At 40.3% G+C, this 19549-nt stretch overlaps 2 protein-coding genes across 16 annotated transcripts in view; one reads left to right on the top strand and one right to left on the bottom strand.

Annotated features, from left to right (window-relative positions):
- FAM98B (family with sequence similarity 98 member B) overlaps positions 1-4763 on the top strand; it is a 52104-nt gene extending 47341 nt beyond the window's left edge. For both annotated transcript variants that reach the window (XM_005309764.5, XM_024111165.3), the window contains one exon: positions 1085-4763. In XM_005309764.5, the coding sequence (XP_005309821.1) occupies positions 1085-1402 (318 nt within the window). In that variant the 3' untranslated portion in view covers positions 1403-4763. The remainder of the gene's footprint in view (positions 1-1084) is intronic.
- RASGRP1 (RAS guanyl releasing protein 1) overlaps positions 3324-19549 on the bottom strand; it is an 81442-nt gene continuing 65216 nt past the window's right edge. For 12 of the 14 annotated variants that reach the window (XM_024111164.3, XM_042857432.2, XM_042857436.2 and 9 more), the window contains one exon: positions 3324-18185. In XM_024111164.3, the coding sequence (XP_023966932.1) occupies positions 18051-18185 (135 nt within the window). In that variant the 3' untranslated portion in view covers positions 3324-18050. The remainder of the gene's footprint in view (positions 18186-19549) is intronic. The other 2 variants (XR_002889791.3, XR_002889790.3) reach the window with 2 other exon arrangements.

The raw sequence follows: 19549 nt of genomic DNA, 5'->3' as shown, positions 1-19549 counted from the left end.
CGTCGACTTCAGCTACGTAGCTGAAGTTGCGTAACTTAGATTCCTTCCTCCTCCCTCCAGTGTAAACCAGGCCTTAGACTCAAGGGTTGTATGTCAAACAAGACTGATATGTCCCTTTGGCATCAGAGTGATCCCAGGACATCACGTAAGTGGCCAACTGGAATCCAAAGGTTTACTTGACACATGCTTCCTTGTTTTTGTAAATACTATTTTAGTATACAGTATGTGTTAATGCTATTTTGACAGAGCGTGATCTGAGTAGCTTGCATGTTGGTATACATTATGTGTGGGGTTGGGAGAGAACCTCTGAAAGCAAGAAAATTATCAACAGGCTATTTGGGTAACTAAAACTCCATGTCTTTCTGCATGACCGTTTTAGATGTAAGCTGACTAGAGTACAGTGTCTCTTCATGTTAGAATGATAACATGCTGTGTGAATATTTTTTCCCAATAATGTTCTCTTTGTACATCAGTTCATGTCAAGTGACTCTCAAGATAACACTTTTCACTTGAAGGTGCTACTATAGCATTGCATTATGGACTTTGTTGCTTTTTCAGTTCTCTGCACTGCATCAGTAATGCCTGATTGAAAAGAAAGCAATGAACCATTTTATAGCTGCATATGGTTACCAGTTTTGTCAGATCATATATGCTACCCACTGTAGTTGTCATTGCAGTATTTTCTGATGGGATTTGAACAATGTTTGCCATTCTAGTTGAATTTAAATAGCATCATAATATAAGGATTAAGGAGCCATGAGCATTGATAGCCCTTATGTAGCACCTTTGATTAAAAAAAATCTCAACGCTCACTATAAACAATTAAACCTGACCACCCTAGGCAGTAGCTAGCTGGTGGTACTGATGGAAAACTGACTCTGAGAGGCTGTCCATTGTCACATGGCAAGTCTGTGGCAGACATGGGATGATAACTTGGAAGTCCTAACTCCCACAGATCACTCTGGGTAGTATTGCATTCCCTGTGATGAGTAGGCACGTGTGCTTCATCCACAAGATAACTTCTACATCCTTTCAGCAGCCTTATTATTATTTAAACATAAGCATTGTGTATTTCTGTACACAGGTCCTGATGGGGAGAGTGCCAGACCGTGGAGGCAGACCAACTGAGATTGAGCCCCCACCTCCTGAAATGCCCCCTTGGCAGAAGAGACAAGAAGGTGGTGGGAGGGGTGGTTGGGGGGGAGGAGGAGGTGGTGGGAGGGGTGGTTGGGGGGGAGGAGGTGGCAGGGGAGGAGGTGGTGGCTTCAGTGGTGGTGGTAGAGGTGGAGGTGGTTTCCAAGGACGGGGAGACTATGGGGGCAGGGGGGGTTACAGTGGCAGAGGCGGCTATGGAGATCCATATGGTGGAAGGGGAGGAGGAGGAGGATATAGAAGATACTAACAGCAACATTGTAAATACTAATAACTGACAAAACATGGTTGTGATATTTACTGGTAGCGAGAGGTGTGTATATTAGCAATGGTTTAGTGTTAGGAAAGTTAATTATGATCTCTTTATTAATGAATCACTGCATTTGATCCCTGATATTATTTAATCCTGTTAGTCAACTGAACATTTTTTTATACCGAAATGTGATGTCTTAAAGTAGTCCCCTTTTTGCACTGCTCATGTGTGTATTCTTAAACAGTTTGGTTTTTTAAATAACAAATTCCGGAAAAGTGAATAGAAACAATGAATTTTCCTTTTTTCAATGTTACTATTTTATGTTCAGATCTCTTTAATTATTGCCTGTCATATCCAGAATACAGGAAATGATTTAGGAGGCATTTGGCTTTGTAGGCCATACTTAGTTTTATATGCTTTAAAAGGACTGTAGAGTGCTGGTTCCTGCTTCTTGTCTTCTTTCAGTCCTCTGTATGGAACAATTGAAAAAAATGTAACATCAGAAGTAAATCTAAAATACTCTAAAAAAAATTTAAAACAAAAAAACTTCATTGTTTCCAAGTGATGTATTGAATCCATGCTATTCTATGGTCAACAAAACAAGGCTATGCTGTATTTATCTATAATGTATACAAATATTTCAAAGTCAAAAACTTGCATTGTAAAAATTGATTTGTGATGAGCCTTGATAGGTAAAATGAAAATGATTTGCTAAAAGTGGCACTCTATGAACCTCACTTTAAAATCAGACCCTGTTACCTGTGATGAAAAATTTCCCCAACCATCTAACACCTAGCCAGCCGGTCACTTACACGGTCTTCTGTAACACATGAGCCCCAGAAGGCTGAGTAAGGTGACTGTGCCCTGAACTGTCCTGTTGAGAAGGAAGTCAGTCACAGGCTCTGTGTCTGGTATTTGGTCAGTGGGCAAGGGGAGCTCACAATGTCCTTCTGCCACCTCCCCAAAAATAATTGCAGTTGCAAGGATGAGATCCTTTTTCTCTTCCTTTGCTTCCTGCCCCAAAACACTACTCCACTCATTCTTTGTATCAGTTTGGGTGCTCTCATTTTGATTGAAATTGGTGAGGATCATAATCATGTAGGATTTTTAGAGATGTATATGGCCCTATTATTTGGCCCTATTGGCTCCACTGTCTCCTAAGTGCTTGGAAGTGACACAAATTAACCAGAAAAGGGCACTCTTATTTGGAAATAAGTGTGTCCATGGGGTAATTATAGCAGTATAATTATAACAGTAAATTTCCCTATGTAGACAAGTCCTAACTTCCAATTTATAGGGGTCAGCTAGAGAGAGACCTTTAGGTTGTCCAGCCTATTTACTCCCCAGCTGTTGGCCAGCTTAGTGGGGAGGCATTAGACGTGTCTACTCTTGAGACGAGTCCCCAGGGTCTGATTACCATGAATAACATCTGAGTTGAGCAGAATCAGAGCCTTTCCTTGGGAAAGGGGAGTAACTTACGTGGCTGAGGCCAAGAAGAAAGTCTCTCAAAACGGAGGGAGCAGTGTCCCTGACTACAGAGCACAGAAAACTTGAAGAGTTTCCGTAGCCTATGTAGCTGCAGTAGTAGCTTTAAGCTGAATAGGGCCTGCTTTTTGTTTGTATGTGCTAGAGTTCTGAGGCTGGATCCTTCTTTATTAACTTCTCATGAATGTCCCAGCCTAACATATTCTGGTTCTGGGGTCCCATATGGGTCCCCTTGACTTCAGCAGGAGCCTCATGTACATGTATTTGCGCCAAAATATGGCCCAAGGCTATATTCAACATTAAAAATTATTCTCTCTCCCTCAAATATCTTCCTCTAATCTTGTAAGATTAGTTATAACAACACTTCTGTTGTTTTTTTAAACTCCTTATTTGAACTTTTCCTTTAGACTGAATATAGTTTTTCCCAGCCCTGACCTCCTATCCTGACTGGAGACTGGCTGAGAGCACTACTTAGGACATCTGTGGCAGAAGTGAGCTAAACAGTACTGAAGGAAAACTCTACTTCCCTTTGCTTCCACTTTGAGGTCAGCTTGGTGTGAGCAGAGAACCCTTGAGTCCTACAGTAATGGGGTCATGAGCAACCAAAGGGCACTCTTTTGAAAAAGCTGTTCATAGAATTAGGAAAGTGACTTTTCCATCAGCAGCTCCTAGCCTACTGTAGCTGTCAGCTGACTGTTTCACTCCGCTTCTGGCACTACACAACATCACCACCAGTTCCTCTCCTGCACATGCTTCTTGTGTTAGATGGGAGTCACTGACAGCCTCCTGCTGCATTAGAGAGAGAAGTAGGTAGGGAGTGTGGAGAGCAGTGTTTCCACTGCTTAGCTCTGCCCTGTCAGATACTTCGGTCAGGATGGGGACAAAAGTTTAATACAGAACTCTGCTGTCCTCAAACTGGCTCTGTAGAAGAACAACCAGGAGGGAAAGGGAAGGAAGGGAACAGTTTCCCTTTCTCTCACACACAGTCCCTAAGCTGAAATTCTGCCTGTTTGTCCCAATGTAGTGTTTTGATGACTTCTGCTACAAAGGACATCTGAATAGCACCAAGAGGCCGAGGCTAGGAAAATCTGGCTTGTCTATATGCTATGGTTGCAACAGTTTAAGTAAAAGTGAAATATCTTACTGATTTTTAGTTAAACTGGCACAGCTTTGTGTGTGTAGCCACTCTTACATTGTTTTTGAACTAGCTTAGCATGCCTGTGACAGGATTGACATAAATCAGACAGACATAAATCAAGTTTAAACCCATGTAAGAGTGGCCACACAGTCATACCAATTTAACTAAATCGGTGCAACATCACAGCTTTAGTTATATCAGTGCACCTTCAGCATGTAGACCAGACCTAAAACAGATCTAAAATAAAAGTGAAATAAATTGGGGTTTTTTAATTTGCCCATTGAAACTTTCTTATAACCTTCCAAAATCTGAAGCATTAAGAAAGTAAAATGAACAAGTACGTACACTTCAGAGATTACATTATTTTGTGTCTCCCTTGTTCAGTATGTATGGTTTTTAACTTTCAAAAGATGCAATAAAATCTTCTAAAAATAGATTTGATTTAAACCTGTTCTCAAAATCTTTTTTTATGTTTCCGTCCTGAATAATGAATTTTCAAGACTTTGGTTTTGGGTAAATACAGCTTGTGTTTTGGGAGGGTAATATGGATTTTGTTGTATGTTTGTGAACATTTGGTTTTTTTGTTTTTTTTTTAATCTCATTTAGTGATCATCCATCCAAAATGTGGGGGTGAGAGGGTGGTTTGAGAGTGGGGGGGGGGGGGAAATTATTTTCAGAATTTAAGAAAACACTTTAATAGCTGTGAACACTGAAAAATAAAGTACTGTATTTAAAGTTTGTTTGCGTCTTTTATACAGTGTGGTTTAGGTCATCTGTCATAAGTTGCTTCTGTATGTTAAAGAATGGTCTCCTATTGGTAGCTTGCAAGAATGGAAGAACTAACTTTGAGTTAATGGGAAGAAAAGAAATATCTTGAGGTCTGTCTGCCATTTTGAATTCTTGAGACAGTTCTGCTCGCTCTGGTAGCCACTAACTTTAATTGAACTGGAAGTGATGTGCTTTTTAAAGTATTTTATGAAAAATAAAAGCCTCACAAGAATTGGTGGGATGAATACATTAACACATTTCTGGCCAGGCTACTGCATTAGTCCAGATGGCATGATGTTTAATTTGTCTCCAGTTCTGTCCTTGAAAAGGAGACCGTTTTGAACATAAAGAGGAAAGCATAGCATGTTTGTATAGGTTTTTTTTCCCCCCATGGAATAACTAATAGGCTTTAGCTATCCTGTGAAAACATAATGGAGGAAAGGCTCTTTAGTTTTACTGTTAAGATAAACTAGGTGAGGTCAATTACAAGTGGGATATGATGCAACCTCACCTAGCTGCCTCAGCAAACACTACAAAAATTGTCTCCTCTTAGGGTTTTACAGTGAGATAACTAATGTGCATCAGTTATCTTGCTGGAGGAAAAAAAGGCTTTATGTCAATGAAGACAAAGCCTTCTGCCTGGAAGCTATGTGTGTGGCAAAAGTCTTGGCCAACTACAGAGTTTCAAGACGTAACAGCTTTTGAGAAAACGTAGTAACTTACATGAGTAAGCAGAGGTAGAGCTCAAAAGTAAGGATTGTAGTAGTTAACAATGGAAAAGACCATTCAGATGTCAATCTGTCCTCCATATGTGCATCAGATATTAGACTGAAGGAAGATGAATGGGAATGGAAGTGGTGAAAGAAATATCCTGAAGCTCATAGTTCATCATGCAGAGATGCTCATTTCAGAGTAGAGATTTTGTTGGAGGTATTTTAGGCATCAGGCAAGTCTGCCAGAGAAAAAGGCTTTGGATGCTTATGGGACAAAAAAAATTACAATAGGCATTAATTCTGTTTTTAGCAACTTTTATAATATAAATATTACACAAAGAAAACTTACTTATATGTAAAAAATCTTTACAATCTGTACACTTGGTTTTTCAGTCAGTCTTATTTAACATATATCTTCAGACAGAATTCTACAAATTACCACCACTATAGACGCCGAACAAATTTACAGAAACATTAATGCAGATTGCTACGAGTGCAACATTTTCTTTGCTGTTTCCAACACGTATAAGTTACTTTACAGTAATTACACCTGACTCCTCTACCTTAGGCAAATGGTAATAAATTTAGTCCTAGTTTGTTCTTGTACCAGTACTAACCAATCAACACTCCAAATGATTAGACTAGAAACCCAAGGACAAGCAATATTTCCTTTAAAGGGACACCATCAACTTAAAAAAAACCAACCAAACAAAAAAAACCAAATTATACTTCTCTCAGAAAACACAACAGAATTTTTTTTTTAATTTTTTTAATCTTAATGCCTTAGCTACACTAGGGAAAGAAGTGGGTGTTTTTAAATTGGATGAGCCATGACATATTAACAAAATTTTAAGAGTTAAAACTTATCCAACCTAGTTTCTAGACAGCATCCAATTCTAATGTCAGCTAACACATTTCTAAAAACTCACCATTGTCCTTAGTCTAGACAAGGCCTACAATGACTAAAAATGAAAAATATTTCTATAAAGTTTGTTTTCAGTTTATTTACTTTGTGCTTTTTGCTTTTGTGTAGTCAGTTGCATTTTTTCCCCTGTTTAGTTAGTTTCTGTTGTTGGTATGGGTCTTTCACAGAGCAAGAGAGGATATGAAAACATTAATATAAAACTGCAAACATTCACAGGAACTTAATGGGCAAATATATTACCTGAAACTACTATTAATGCCCTGAAATTTCCAGATTTCAGCTGCTTCTCTTTTGGTTGAATACTTTCAATATATGTGAAACAACCATACCTCTCTTGTGCAGTCTCCAGTAAATGGATCTCTCCCAGTCACTCAAATAATCCTTGTACAACCACTGAGTGTACAGTACACCGGGGAAGGCTGGCCTGATACCTAATTCTCTACCCCGAACTTTGACCTTCCCCATCTTTTGTGTGTTTGCTGGGATGGTGAATGTACTTTGAAGCAGCTGACAGTCAAGGCACAGGTACAGCAGAGCCAAAATGGCAGCTGATTGACTGGATTTTAATATGAAACTAAGATGAAATTTTTTGCTTAATGTGGAAAGAGGGGAGAGGCAGTCTAGCCAGTCCTTAAACTTAAACAGGAGAGATTTGATTAGTTTTATCTCAGATCTATAACGTTTTGACATATGATTTGAGCATTGGCCTGCTAAACCCAGCGTTGAGTTCAATCCTTGAGAGGGACATTTAGGGATCTGGAGCAAAAATCTGTCTGGGGATTGGTCCTGCTTTGAGCTGGGGGTTGGACTAGATGACCTCCTAAGGTCTCTTCCAACCCTGATATTCTATGACTCATATTTAGGCCCTTTTGATATCCTTATGATCAGTGCAGTGATACATAGATGGGAAGAACAGGAGTACTTGTGGCACCTTAGAGACTAACAAATTTATTAGAGCATAAGCTTTCGTGGACTACAGCCCACTTCTTCGGATGCATATAGAGTGAAACATATATTGAGGAGATATATATACACACATACAGAGAGCAATCTGTACAGACACATGCCTAGAACCCCGACCAGGGGTATTCTATTTGCTACCCAAGATCCATAAACCTGGAAATCCTGGACGCCCCATCATCTCAGGCATTGGCACCCTAACATCAGGCTTGTCTGGTTATGTGGACTCTCTCCTCAGACCCTACGCTACCAGCACTCCCAGCTATCTTCGAGACACCACTGACTTCCTGAGGAAACTACAATCCATCGGTGATCTTCCAGAAAACACCATCCTAGCCACTATGGATGTAGAAGCCCTCTACACCAACATTCCACACAAAGATGGACTACAAGCTATCAGGAACAGTATCCCTGAAAATGTCACAGCTAACCTGGTGGCTGAACTTTGTGACTTTGTCCTCACCCACAACTATTTCACATTTGGGGACAATATATACCTTCAAGTCAGCGGCACTGCTATGGGTACCCGCATGGCCCCACAGTATGCTAACATTTTTATGGCTGACTTAAAACAACGTTTCCTTAGCTCTCGTCCCCTAACGCCCCTACTCTACTTGCGCTACATTGATGACATCTTCATCATCTGGACCCATGGAAAAGAAGCCCTTGAGGAATTCCACCAGGATTTCAATAATTTCCATCCCACCATCAACCTCAGCCTAGATCAATCCACACAAGCAGTCCATTTCCTGGACACTCCTGTGCTAATAAGCGATGGTCACATAAATACCACCCTATACCGGAAACCTACTGACCGCTACACTTACCTACATGCCTCCAGCTTCCATCCAGGACACACCACACGATCGATTGTCTACAGCCAAGCTCTAAGATATAACCGCATTTGCTCCAATCCCTCAGATAGAGACAAGCACCTACAAGATCTCTATCAAGCATTCTTAAAACTACAATACCCACCTGCTGAAGTGAAAAAACAGATTGACAGAGCCAGACGAGTACCTAGAAGTCACCTCCTACAAGACAGGCCCAACAAAGAAAATAACAGAACACCACTAGCTGTCACCTTGAGCCCCCAACTAAAACCTCTCCAGCGCATCATCAGAGATCTGCAACCTATCCTCAAAGATGATCCTTTACTCTCACAGATCTTGGGAGACAGACCTGTCCTCGCTTACAGACAACCCCCCAACCTAAAGCAAATACTCACCAGCAACCACACATCACTGAACAAAAACACTGACCCAGGAACCTATCCTTGTAACAAAGCCCGATGCCAACTCTGTCCACATATCTATTCAAGTGACATCATCATAGGACCTAATCACATCAGCCATACCATCAGGGGCTCGTTCACCTGCACATCTACCAATGTGATATATGCCATCATGTGCAAGCAATGCCCCTCTGCCATGTACATTGGCCAAACCGGACAGTCTCTCCGCAAAAGAATTAATGGACACAAATCTGACATCAGGAATCATAATACTCAAAAACCAGTGGGAGAACACTTTAACCTGTCTGGCCATTCAATGACAGACCTGCGGGTGGCTATTTTACAACAGAAAAACTTCAAAAACAGACTCCAACGAGAGACTGCTGAGCTGGAATTGATATGCAAACTAGATACAATCAACTCAGGATTGAATAAGGACTGGGAATGGCTGAGCCATTACAAACATTGAATCTATCTCCCCTTGTAAGTATTCTCACACTTCTTATCAAACTGTCTGTACTGAGCTAGCTTGATTATCACTTCAAAAGTTTTTTTCTCTTACTTAATTGACCTCTCAGAGTTGATAAGACAACTCCCACCTGTTCATGCTCTCTGTATGTGTGTATATATATCTCCTCAATATATGTTTCACTCTATATGCATCCGAAGAAGTGGGCTGTAGTCCACGAAAGCTTATGCTCTAATAAATTTGTTAGTCTCTAAAAGGTGCCACAAGTACTCCTGTTCTGTTCTTTTTGCGGATACAGACTAACACGGCTGGTACTCTGAAACCTGTCCTAGATGGGAAGGAAGACAATACTGCATGCACCAAAATGATAGAAGAAGGGAAAAGGAGAAGTTGAGATGGAGTTAAGAGAAAAATAAAACTGAGATTGCAAAAACCTTTCCTTCCAGAATCAGGACTTCATGTACGTGGTTTACAGGACAGAAGTGCTGGTTCAAACAGGGTCTGCAAATCTCATTCCAAACACACAATTTGCACCCTTTATGCTAGTTTATCGCACTGGTCCTTGATAAATCCCGTGTCTGCATGAAAATCCCATGGGATATCTGCCAAATTGTAATTTAAAGAGATTGTGAATTTAGCTTTTTATTATTATTATTCTACCTGTTATTAATGCCTTTGGTTGTCACAAGTCAAAGTTTAAACATGAAATTTTTTTGCTGTGTATGTTATAAAAAGTTACTGTAACATTTCACTTAATTTGGAGAAAGAGGTTAAGCTGGTAAATTTCACTTTTGTTTTGCCTCAGTTTTACTGTGGTTCTCTTGCTTTAGGCACAATGGTTTTTGTGGTTAGATTCACATAACTTCAGAGAACTCTTTAATTTTAAAACATATTTCTATTCATATTCTATTACATGAAATCAGATTTTTATCATTTTAGCCCTAAAATTAGTTGACATGGTTCTTTTAAGCAGATAGCCAGGTTCTTCAGGCTTTATTTAATTTGCCGGATAATCTCCAAATATGTGACAATAGATGCAACATATATCTGGTTCATTCAGTATCTACGGATGTAAGAAAGCACAGACACTTTATATTTTAGTATCCACTAATCTTAAAATTGAAAGTCATCTTAGTCAGACTTGTAGAGCACTTTCCTTGCCTTAATTCTTTTCATAAAGAAAAAAAAATATGAAAGAGGTGGGCAAAGCAAGTTTGCAAGCATGGTCCAAGATCAGTTGGGATTACTTTGTTGAACACAGACATGCAATTTATTATGCTTATCAGTTATCCTGGATAGTTCATGTTTAGTGTATGAGTAACAGAAGCTGCACAGAGTTCACAGCTACTGATTAAAAAAAGTCACATCCATAACAATTATCTTTACATACTGTACATGTATTTACAGTCAGTAAAATAGCACTGGACCTACAAATCATTTTAGCTTATATCTCTGCTTGGTTTACCCAACAATAGAGATACCAGCCCAAGATCCAAGTTCAAAACAAGAATTTAAAAATTACAGAGTTTTACAATTAGTTTCAACTGGACTTTTAAAACTTTTTTTTAAATAAAAGCTACATACACTTTATATTTAACAATTTAAATTGCTTTGATGGGGTAAATGTACATTTATTACCATATACTTGAATGCAAATTACACATGCGATCTTTGTTTGGTCAGCTAAGATTCAGTGTACAATAGACGACATATTCTTGTAAAGTAACTTATGAGATGTATTCTTGAAGAGCTCTGAGTAGATGTTGCACATGAATATCTTCAGTTACACAAGTTTCTGATATTTAGTTGAATTCTATTTGATAACGGTTCCCCATTCAGTCAATGTGAACAATGTGTTATACAGGGTGAAAGTCTAATGAATCTCTGTCTTGAAATACAAACACAGTTTTCATCCTGGCCAGATGGATGTTAATCTGTCAATAATTTGAAAGACTATTCAGTTGCCTCTTAACAATATTTACACTTTCTTGCTTTAAAAGCAGACTGGGTTAAACTCACTCTAGCACCTTCAGCCAGGGAAAATTGACTGGCAAACACAGGATCCAGTCCTTGACTTTAGGGTGAGTACGGTGGAGGAGAGATCAAAGCGGCATTTGAACTGCTAGGTTTTGAGAGGGAAAATACTGAAGAAGGGGAGGATGCTAGTCATCATAGGAGACAAAGCTATTGTATGGAGGCTCTTACTCCCACCTCCCAATTAAACATTACAACGTTCATACAGCATCTAGCACAACCGAGTCCTGATCCATGAATGGGGCTCCTAGGTACAACTGCAATAATAATAATTAATATTGATGAAATGCTGATGTCACCTCTGTCCCGGAGGGTGTAATGGATTTTGTCACACCTGAATATCAAATTGGTCGCAGATTAAAGGACTGGGAGCTAAAGGGCTGGCTGTAAGATTCTACTTGGCCTGGAGCTAAGAGATGTGACTCTTGACAGGCTGGGAGGTCAAAAGGGTCAGAATTAAAAAAACAAAACAAACCCCTCAGAAATGCCATGTATTTTTTATTAGGGCTGTCGATTAATCGCAGTTAACTCATGCAAGTAACTCAAAAAAAATAATCCTGATTAAAAAAAGTAATCACGATTAATCGCAGTTTTAATCACACTGTTAATAGAATACCAATTGAAAGTTATTAAATATTTTGGATGCTTTTCTACATTTTCAAATAAATTGATTTAAATTACAACATAGAATACAAAGTGTACACTGCTCACTTTATATTTTTACTACAAATATTTGCACTGTAAAAATGATAAACAAAAGAAATAGTATTTTTCAATTCACCTCATACAAGTACTGTAGGGCAATCTCTTTATCGTGAAAGTGCAACTTACAAATGTAGATTTTATTTTCTTACATAACTGCACTCAGAAACAAAAGTGTAAAACTTTACAGCCTACAAGTCCACTCAGTCCTGCTTCTTGTTCAGCCAGTCGCTAAAAGAAACAAGTTTGTTTACATTTGCAGGAGATAATGTTGCCCTCTTCTTATTTACAATGTCACCCGAAAGCAAGGATAGACATTCGCACAGCACTTGTAGTCAGCATTGCAAGGTATTTACATGCCAGATATAAAAATTGTTATTAAAGTGAACGTTAAAAAAAATTATATAATACATAAGTTGGAAAAAGAGTGTCTGTACATCTGGGTATAGTGCTTAGATTATCCACAAATACAAAGTTAGTTTTTTAAAAGTCATATACATAGAGTATATAATCCACAATAACCCAAATGTAGGGGAATAGATTTAACAATACAGTTTTGATATTAAAATCCGAATACTCAGGTACATCACTCATGAAAAGTTGTACAGAGATTTGGTTGTGGAAAGCAAAATATATCAATGAGTGAAGATTGCCCCTCAGTACCTGAGAATTAGGTTGGTTGTCCATTTAGAAAATACAATTCATGAGGAAAGTATTTGTTACTTTTCTGACTGCGCTTCTCATCGGCACTGCAGCTCATCATTGCTGATGTCCAGTGATGTGTTCTATGTAGATGTCCCTCAATCACCTGATGGCGTCCGACACCATGAGTTGCTGCATTAGCCGAGCACAGCGTTGACCAATTCCGCAATCTCTCAGCACTCGCTCGTTACTGGGGTCCCATGCACCTAAGGCTCCAACGATCAGTGCATGTGTCTGCCCTGGTAACCCTCAGCTCTCAAGGTTTTGGCCAGAGGGACATATTTCTCTAACTTTCGAGCTCGGGCATCGTGGAAAGCCAGGGTCCTGTTCTCGAATGGTACCATGACGTCCACCATGATGATCTTCTTCCAGTCCTCGCTGGTGATGACGATGTCGCAGTTGGCTGTCAGTTCCAGGGATAGTGGAGTTTACGGCAACCTTTCCCATGGGTGGCGGGATGGCTCTGGCCAGGCGATCTTGGATGGCATTTGGTTGCAGCTGCCAAGCTCTCGAATGGGGCTTGCAGCTACACAGGACGTGGGCTCGTTGGCATAGCCGCACTTCCTGCGTCGCTTGTCCTGATTCCTGTGGCAGACGGCTTCGTTCAGTGGGACGCAGTTGAGCAGGGCCCTGTGGATGAACCTCCAGTTGGCAAATCAGGTGAAGCTGCCCCCAGGGAGGAAGTGGTTGCTGGCATCCCATTTGCAAGTCACCTCAAATGCCTTCACCTGGTCTGGCTTCCGTTTTAGGTTTTCCACGTATTGGCAGTGGATGGTATCCTTCAGGGTCCTCTCCAGCATGGTTCTAGTTTTCTGAGTGACGATAGTGTCATCTGTATTCTTCACCTGTGGCACCAGGACTCCCAGCTCCTAGCGTTCCTCGCACCACGTCCAGTGGCAGCTGATAGGCTTCTCCAGTCGTCGTGTAGCATTGTGGGCACGAGTCCAGAGCGAAGCAAAGTCTCCCCTGTCTCTTCCAAATTTACCTTCCAGCGAGCTGCTCAGGTAGGTGGCGACATCTTGGTTGGAGGGGGTCCTGGCGATTTGCTTCTTGACAGCATCCTTTAGAGCACTCTCTGTGATGTTCCTCACCATGGCGTCCGGGCACGTCAGAAGGCAGAGAGTGTGAGTGATCATGGCAACGTCGCACAGATCAGCCATTCGAGTGATTTTGGCACCGCCCTGCCTGTGCGAGATGTACACCAGTTCATTGCTGGCCCCTGGGGAAGAAACATACACTTCTTCACCAGCTGCCGGATGGTGTTGTCTGTCTTGTTCAGAGGTACCTTCATCACGGCAGATCCCCTCAGGATAAATGAGATACGGGGGATCAGGAAGGTGTTCAAGGCATTGATCTTTTGCCATGGTGCCAGCAGGGAGGAGTCGATCCCGGTCACATCTTGTAGATCTCCGCATTGGTATCCTTATTTACAATGTCTCCTGAAAGCGAGAACAGACGTTCGCATGGCACTTTTGTAGCCAGCATTGGAAGGTATTTACATGCCAGATATGCTAAACATTTGTATGCCGCTTCATGCTTTGGCACCATTTCAGAGGACATGCTTCCATGCTGATGATGCTCGTTTAAAAAGTAATGCGTTAATTAAATTTGTGACTGAACTGCTCAGGGGAGCATTGTATGTCTAGTGCTCTGTGTTTTACCTGCATTCTGCCATATATTTCATGTTCTAGCAGTCTCGGACGATAACCTGGCATGTTGTTCGTTTTAAGAACACTTTCACTGCAGATTTGACAAAACGCAAAGGTACCAATGTGAGATTTCTAAAGACAGCTACAGCACTCAACTGAAGGTTTAAGAATCTGAAGTGCCTTCCAAAATCTGAGAGGGACGGGATATGGAGCATGCTTCAAGAAGTCTTAAAAGAGCAACACTCCGATGCGGAAACTACAGAACCCGAACCACCAAAAAAGAAAATCAACCTTCTGCTAGTGGCATCTGACTCAGATGATGAAAACATGCGTCAATCTGCACTTCTTTGGATTGTTATCGAGCAGAACCCATCATCAGCATGGACACATGTCCTCTGGAATGGTGGTTAAAGCATGAAGGGACATATGAATCTTTAGCATCTGGCACGTAAATATCTTGCAATGCCAGCTACAACAGTTCTATGCGAACGCCTGTTCTCACTTTCAGGTGACATTGTAAACAAGACGCAAGCAGCATTATCTCCTGCAAATGTGAACAAACTTGTTTGTCTGAGCAATTGGCTGAACAAGAAGTTGGACTGAGTAGACTCATAGGCTCTAAAGTTTTACATTGTTTTGTTTTTCAATGCAGTTATTTTTTGTACATAATTCTACATTTGTAAGTTTAACTTTCATGATAAAGAGATTGCACTATAGTACTTTTATTAGGTGTATTGAAAAATACTATTTTTATTTTTGCAGTGCAAATATTTATAATAAAAATAAATATAAAGTGACTACTGTACACTTTGTATTATGTGTTGTAACTGAAATCAATTTATTGGAAACTATGGAAAACATCCACAAATTTATATAAATAGTATTCCATTATTGTTTAACAGTGCAATTAATCCCGATTAATTTTTTTTTAATTCCTTGACAGCTCGAATTTTTATTTTTTGTGGGCTTGTCTATATAGGGAAGTTCAGATTAAGGTTGGATTTAAATTTAAAGTTGTTCTTGATTAACTCCCTGTGTAGATGTTTTTAATCTGGAATAAAAGTGCCTTATTCTGAATTAGCTTAATCTAAAATGGGTTAAGGGAGTTAATCAAGAATAGCTATTCTGCTTTAAATTCACGCTTTACCTTAATCTGAATTAATTTCCCTGTATAGACAAGCCCACAGCAAATAAAAATACATCATATTTCTAAGAGTTTGTCATAAGGAGAACCTATCTAGCTGAATTTGACAGTGTTAGATTAAATACTGTATACAGAGCCTATGTCTATTCCTCTCTATTCTTAATTAAACTTACACCCCCTGAAATGTATTTACATTAAAACACCTTTATGCTGGTAGAGCAGTGTAAAGGGACCTTGTAAATGAGCATCAGACTTTTGAAAACTAGACTGTTTGGGAACTCCAGGCAGATCATCCCAGGGAGGTACAGCAACCTTCAGCCTCTAAGAAGAGGTAGCGAAAGGAGAGTGTCTGAAACCTCCAGCACTCCGGCTTCTTGGTCAAAAGGGCACAGGCTGGGGAGCTCTCTCCTATAAAGAGTGTTTCTTGCACTATCACAGACATACAGGGATACCAGAACTACAGACAAGAACCCAGTTTCAGAAACAATGGGAGATATTTTTATACCTGTGCAAAAATCAGAAATGCAGTTATGTGACTTGCATGTGGTAGGGCTTGTTCTTTTTCCCAGTTTAGCCAATGGAGGTTTTGCTGTTGATTTCAGTGGGAGCTAGGTACAGCCCCAAATGCCGGTTCCACATGCACAAATTAATAATCTGTGTCAAAAATCTGACCCACACTGGCATGGATTTTTAGACAAGGCAGTTGAAGAACTTTACAAATGGCCTTAGCAAGCTGATACTCCAGCCAGTGACCTAGGACCCGAGAGGGAGAATGTGTGCAGAAGAGCAGGTGTAGCAGGGTCCTGAGAGTCAGGCAGGAAATTTAATGGCAGAGCAGAACTTCTTGCTGCTGAGGACTCCTGTTAGAAAGAGACTGTTTATTGCACCAAATTAACACACATGTAAGGAGGGGAAGGAGAGAGATGGAGGAAGCAATGAATTTTGAGATGGCATGTTTGGGGAAGGGGATTAATTGCTCAGTGACTGGGGCCAGGAAAAAGTACATGGATTCAATACAGAATGGGGACAGGGCAGGAGGACCCTAAGGGATTCAGGAAACTCCAAATCTCCCCAGCTTCCACAGGAGAGACAAAAAGAGATGAAGGCTAGAGGCTCCCTGGTAGTGTGAAGTAGATGCCTCTTTCCCATGCAAGGGGAGAAATACAGACCTTCAGTCCTCCTCCCAAAAAGACAACTGCAGGTAAGGAGCGGGAAGAGGAGATTCTCTGGGGAGGGATGGGTTCACGATGGAGAGACACGTTTGCTGTGGATTCTGGTTGCTTAGCTGAACCGTTAGTGAACTAAACTACCCACAAGAACATAACCTGAAATTCCCCATGATGTACTTCTTCCCTTCTCTCTCTTCCCCCCCCCCCCCCGCGCCTTCTCAGAATTGTTCCACCGCCACTTTTTTCCGAAATGCTGGCAACCACATAATAATCACATACAAAGTCTGTTTTGTATTTATGCCAACAAATCCTAGCTCATGAGCTCTTGGGGGCAGGGAGTGCCTTCAAGTTATTTGTACAGTGCTTAGCCCACTAGAGTCCTAGTCCTTTGGCACCCTTAGATGCGCCAAAAATAATAAATAATAACTTAAGCTATAGAGGAAGGCTGTCAATGGTGAGGAGGCTTTGTACTTCCCCAACTTTGATAGGATCCATAGTTGGAGGCCATGACAGTTAAATGCTGTCATGGACTGAAAATTCCCCTTCCTTAATTTTAATATTTGTATTTTATGATTAAGTCTTGAAACATAAGAACATATTGCACACTTATAAATGAAGGACTGAAAGATGGAGAGAAGTTAAAGAAAATAGCCAACATCTTTTCCGCTGTCAATAAAATCTGTCTTCAACCATTAACCACTGAGCCAGCAGGGCCAGTATCAAGACTATTTGACCTGAATGGTAGCATGGGACATTAAAGTAGAAGCAATACTCCAGTGTGAAATCTCTAGTCTCGTGCTCTGTATGAGGCACTATAATTTTTAGTTTTGCAGGGTTTAAAGTGTGGCCAGCTCAGAAAGCGAGGATTTTAAAGGAACGCTTAATTTTAATCAGTTATAAAAATATTTATATACCACATCTTAGAGCATTAAAAAGGAAAGACTTAAAATCATTTCACTGCTTACTGACAGTTCGTATTTCTAATGTTGGATGATGAAAATCAATGAACTCAGTTGCACTTTCCAGTTCTTAATGCAGCGATGATTGGGACCATGAAATTTCTATCTTATCAAAAATTGCTCAAAAGTCTTAGATTTATCAAATGTTTGTTAGAAAACCTGAATCTGGGCCAAATTTGAGTTGATGGTGTCCGCTTAATTACATACCTTGTCGGAACACTTGTAGGTGGGCACTGGGCACTCGACAGAAACAGTAGCTACTTGTAGAGTCGCATCATCCATATTGGACATGGAAGTTGCTTACTGATGATAAATATAAACTTCAGGGCCTATATCACCCTTCTTGAGAGAGATTCCAGAACGTATTAATTCCCGGGTTCAGAAGATAAATTATTTTAAACTGTCAGAGAAACGAACACATTTATACATTCAGCAGTATATTGAACAGGCAAAATACGCTGATTCAACAGAGTATATTTCTGTTTAAAATCTTTCAGTCTCTGTTTCCTGTTCACTTGAATACAGCAGCTTTGTCACAGTTCAAAAAGCCCTCTCCTTTTACATTCATCCAGAGGAGAGCTCGTGCCTTGTCAGCTACGCGCAGTCTCTGTGTTGTGTATTATCCAAGACATGATTTCTGCGTTGAATACTGAGAGATTCAATTGTTTTGTGTGCCTGTTTAAGCTGAATCTTTAAAGCTTCATTTTCTGCCTTTAGAATATTTCTTTCCTAAACAAAAACAGAGAATGGCAGGCGTCATATGAATGGTATTGTTTTTTTAAAATCGAGATTTCACCCCTGTTTGCTGGTGCACTTGCTTGATTGGCATCTCACATTTTCCATGAGAGACTATTTAACTATTCTCCAAATGGTTATTATGCACTGAACAGTAAATGGCATGTTAAACAAAAAAGATCAGCATGAGCAAATGGCAATTAATTTTCTGTTTGCATCTCTAAAGAATGTATTTGGTTACCTGGTAAATTAACCATTTCATGTTTGGAACCAGTATTTTTCAATATGACTCATGCAGAATATATTTGTTCTAAATGTGTACTGAGCTTTCAACCACCTGGTGCATAGGAGATCCAAAGATGGAGAAGATTTGGGTGGTAGGTGGGAGTCCGTATTTCAAGGATGGGTGGGAGAGGGTTTAGTTTTGGACATTGCTTGGGTTGGTAGGTAGATATAACATGGATTAGTATTTTGATGTTTTTTCACGAAGACTGAAGGCTTCATAGGGCAGCAGGAGGCTGTCTCTTGATTCCATTACCTAGTGTAATGACAGTGTACTAATTGAACCATTTCCTCATTTGCATTAATATGCAAAGGTCCACAAAGTCCTGGCTGACTGCAAACTGAAGTGAGCTTGCTTTATTTTTGCTTGCCTGAGATTTTAGGACAGTGATGCTGATTGGAGTTAAGATTTTAACCATTTCAGTTTTCATTTGAATTGGTTAATTTTTGTGAGAGGAAGGGACCATCTTGTGGTTAAAGCACTGGACAGAGATTCAGATCTGGGTTTAATTCCTGGATGTGTCACAGGCTTCCTGCATTACTTTAGGCAAGTCACTTAATAGCACTGTGCCTCAAGTCCTTCTCAGTAAAACGGGGGTAAGTAATGCTTGCTTTCTCCCACCTTTATCTGTCTTTTCAGTTTAGGGCCCGATCCAACTCCCAGGGAAGAATGAGAGTTTTTCCATTGACTTCAATGTGAATTGGATCAGGTAAGCTCGTAAGAAGAGAACTGTTACCTACCTTACAGTAGATGTGGTTCTGCAAGATGCGATGTCTGTGCAGATTTCACTGTTGGTGTGCTTGTGCCCCATGTGCACAAGATCAGACTCTTCTAGCAAGTAGTGTGTTGGGGGCTGTACCTGCACCCTAAACATCCTCACCCGTCCCTTCCACCATCCCCAGCTAAACATACAACAGGCTGTATGGATCCAACCAGCTCTGCTCCCTCAGTAATTCAAAATCCCAGAGATAAGGACTCCAAAGGAGCAGGGATGAAGAGTGGGTCATGGGATCCACATGGACAAGACTTTGCAAAAAACTACAGTAACTGTATAAGTAACTGTTCTTTCCTCTTT

Source organism: Chrysemys picta, chromosome 4 (genome assembly GCF_011386835.1).
Source record: "Chrysemys picta bellii isolate R12L10 chromosome 4, ASM1138683v2, whole genome shotgun sequence".
In the NCBI taxonomy this organism is placed as follows: Eukaryota; Metazoa; Chordata; order Testudines; family Emydidae; genus Chrysemys; species Chrysemys picta.
The sequence above is the reverse complement of the archived record's forward strand: the minus strand, read 5'-3'. Positions and strand labels throughout refer to the sequence as shown.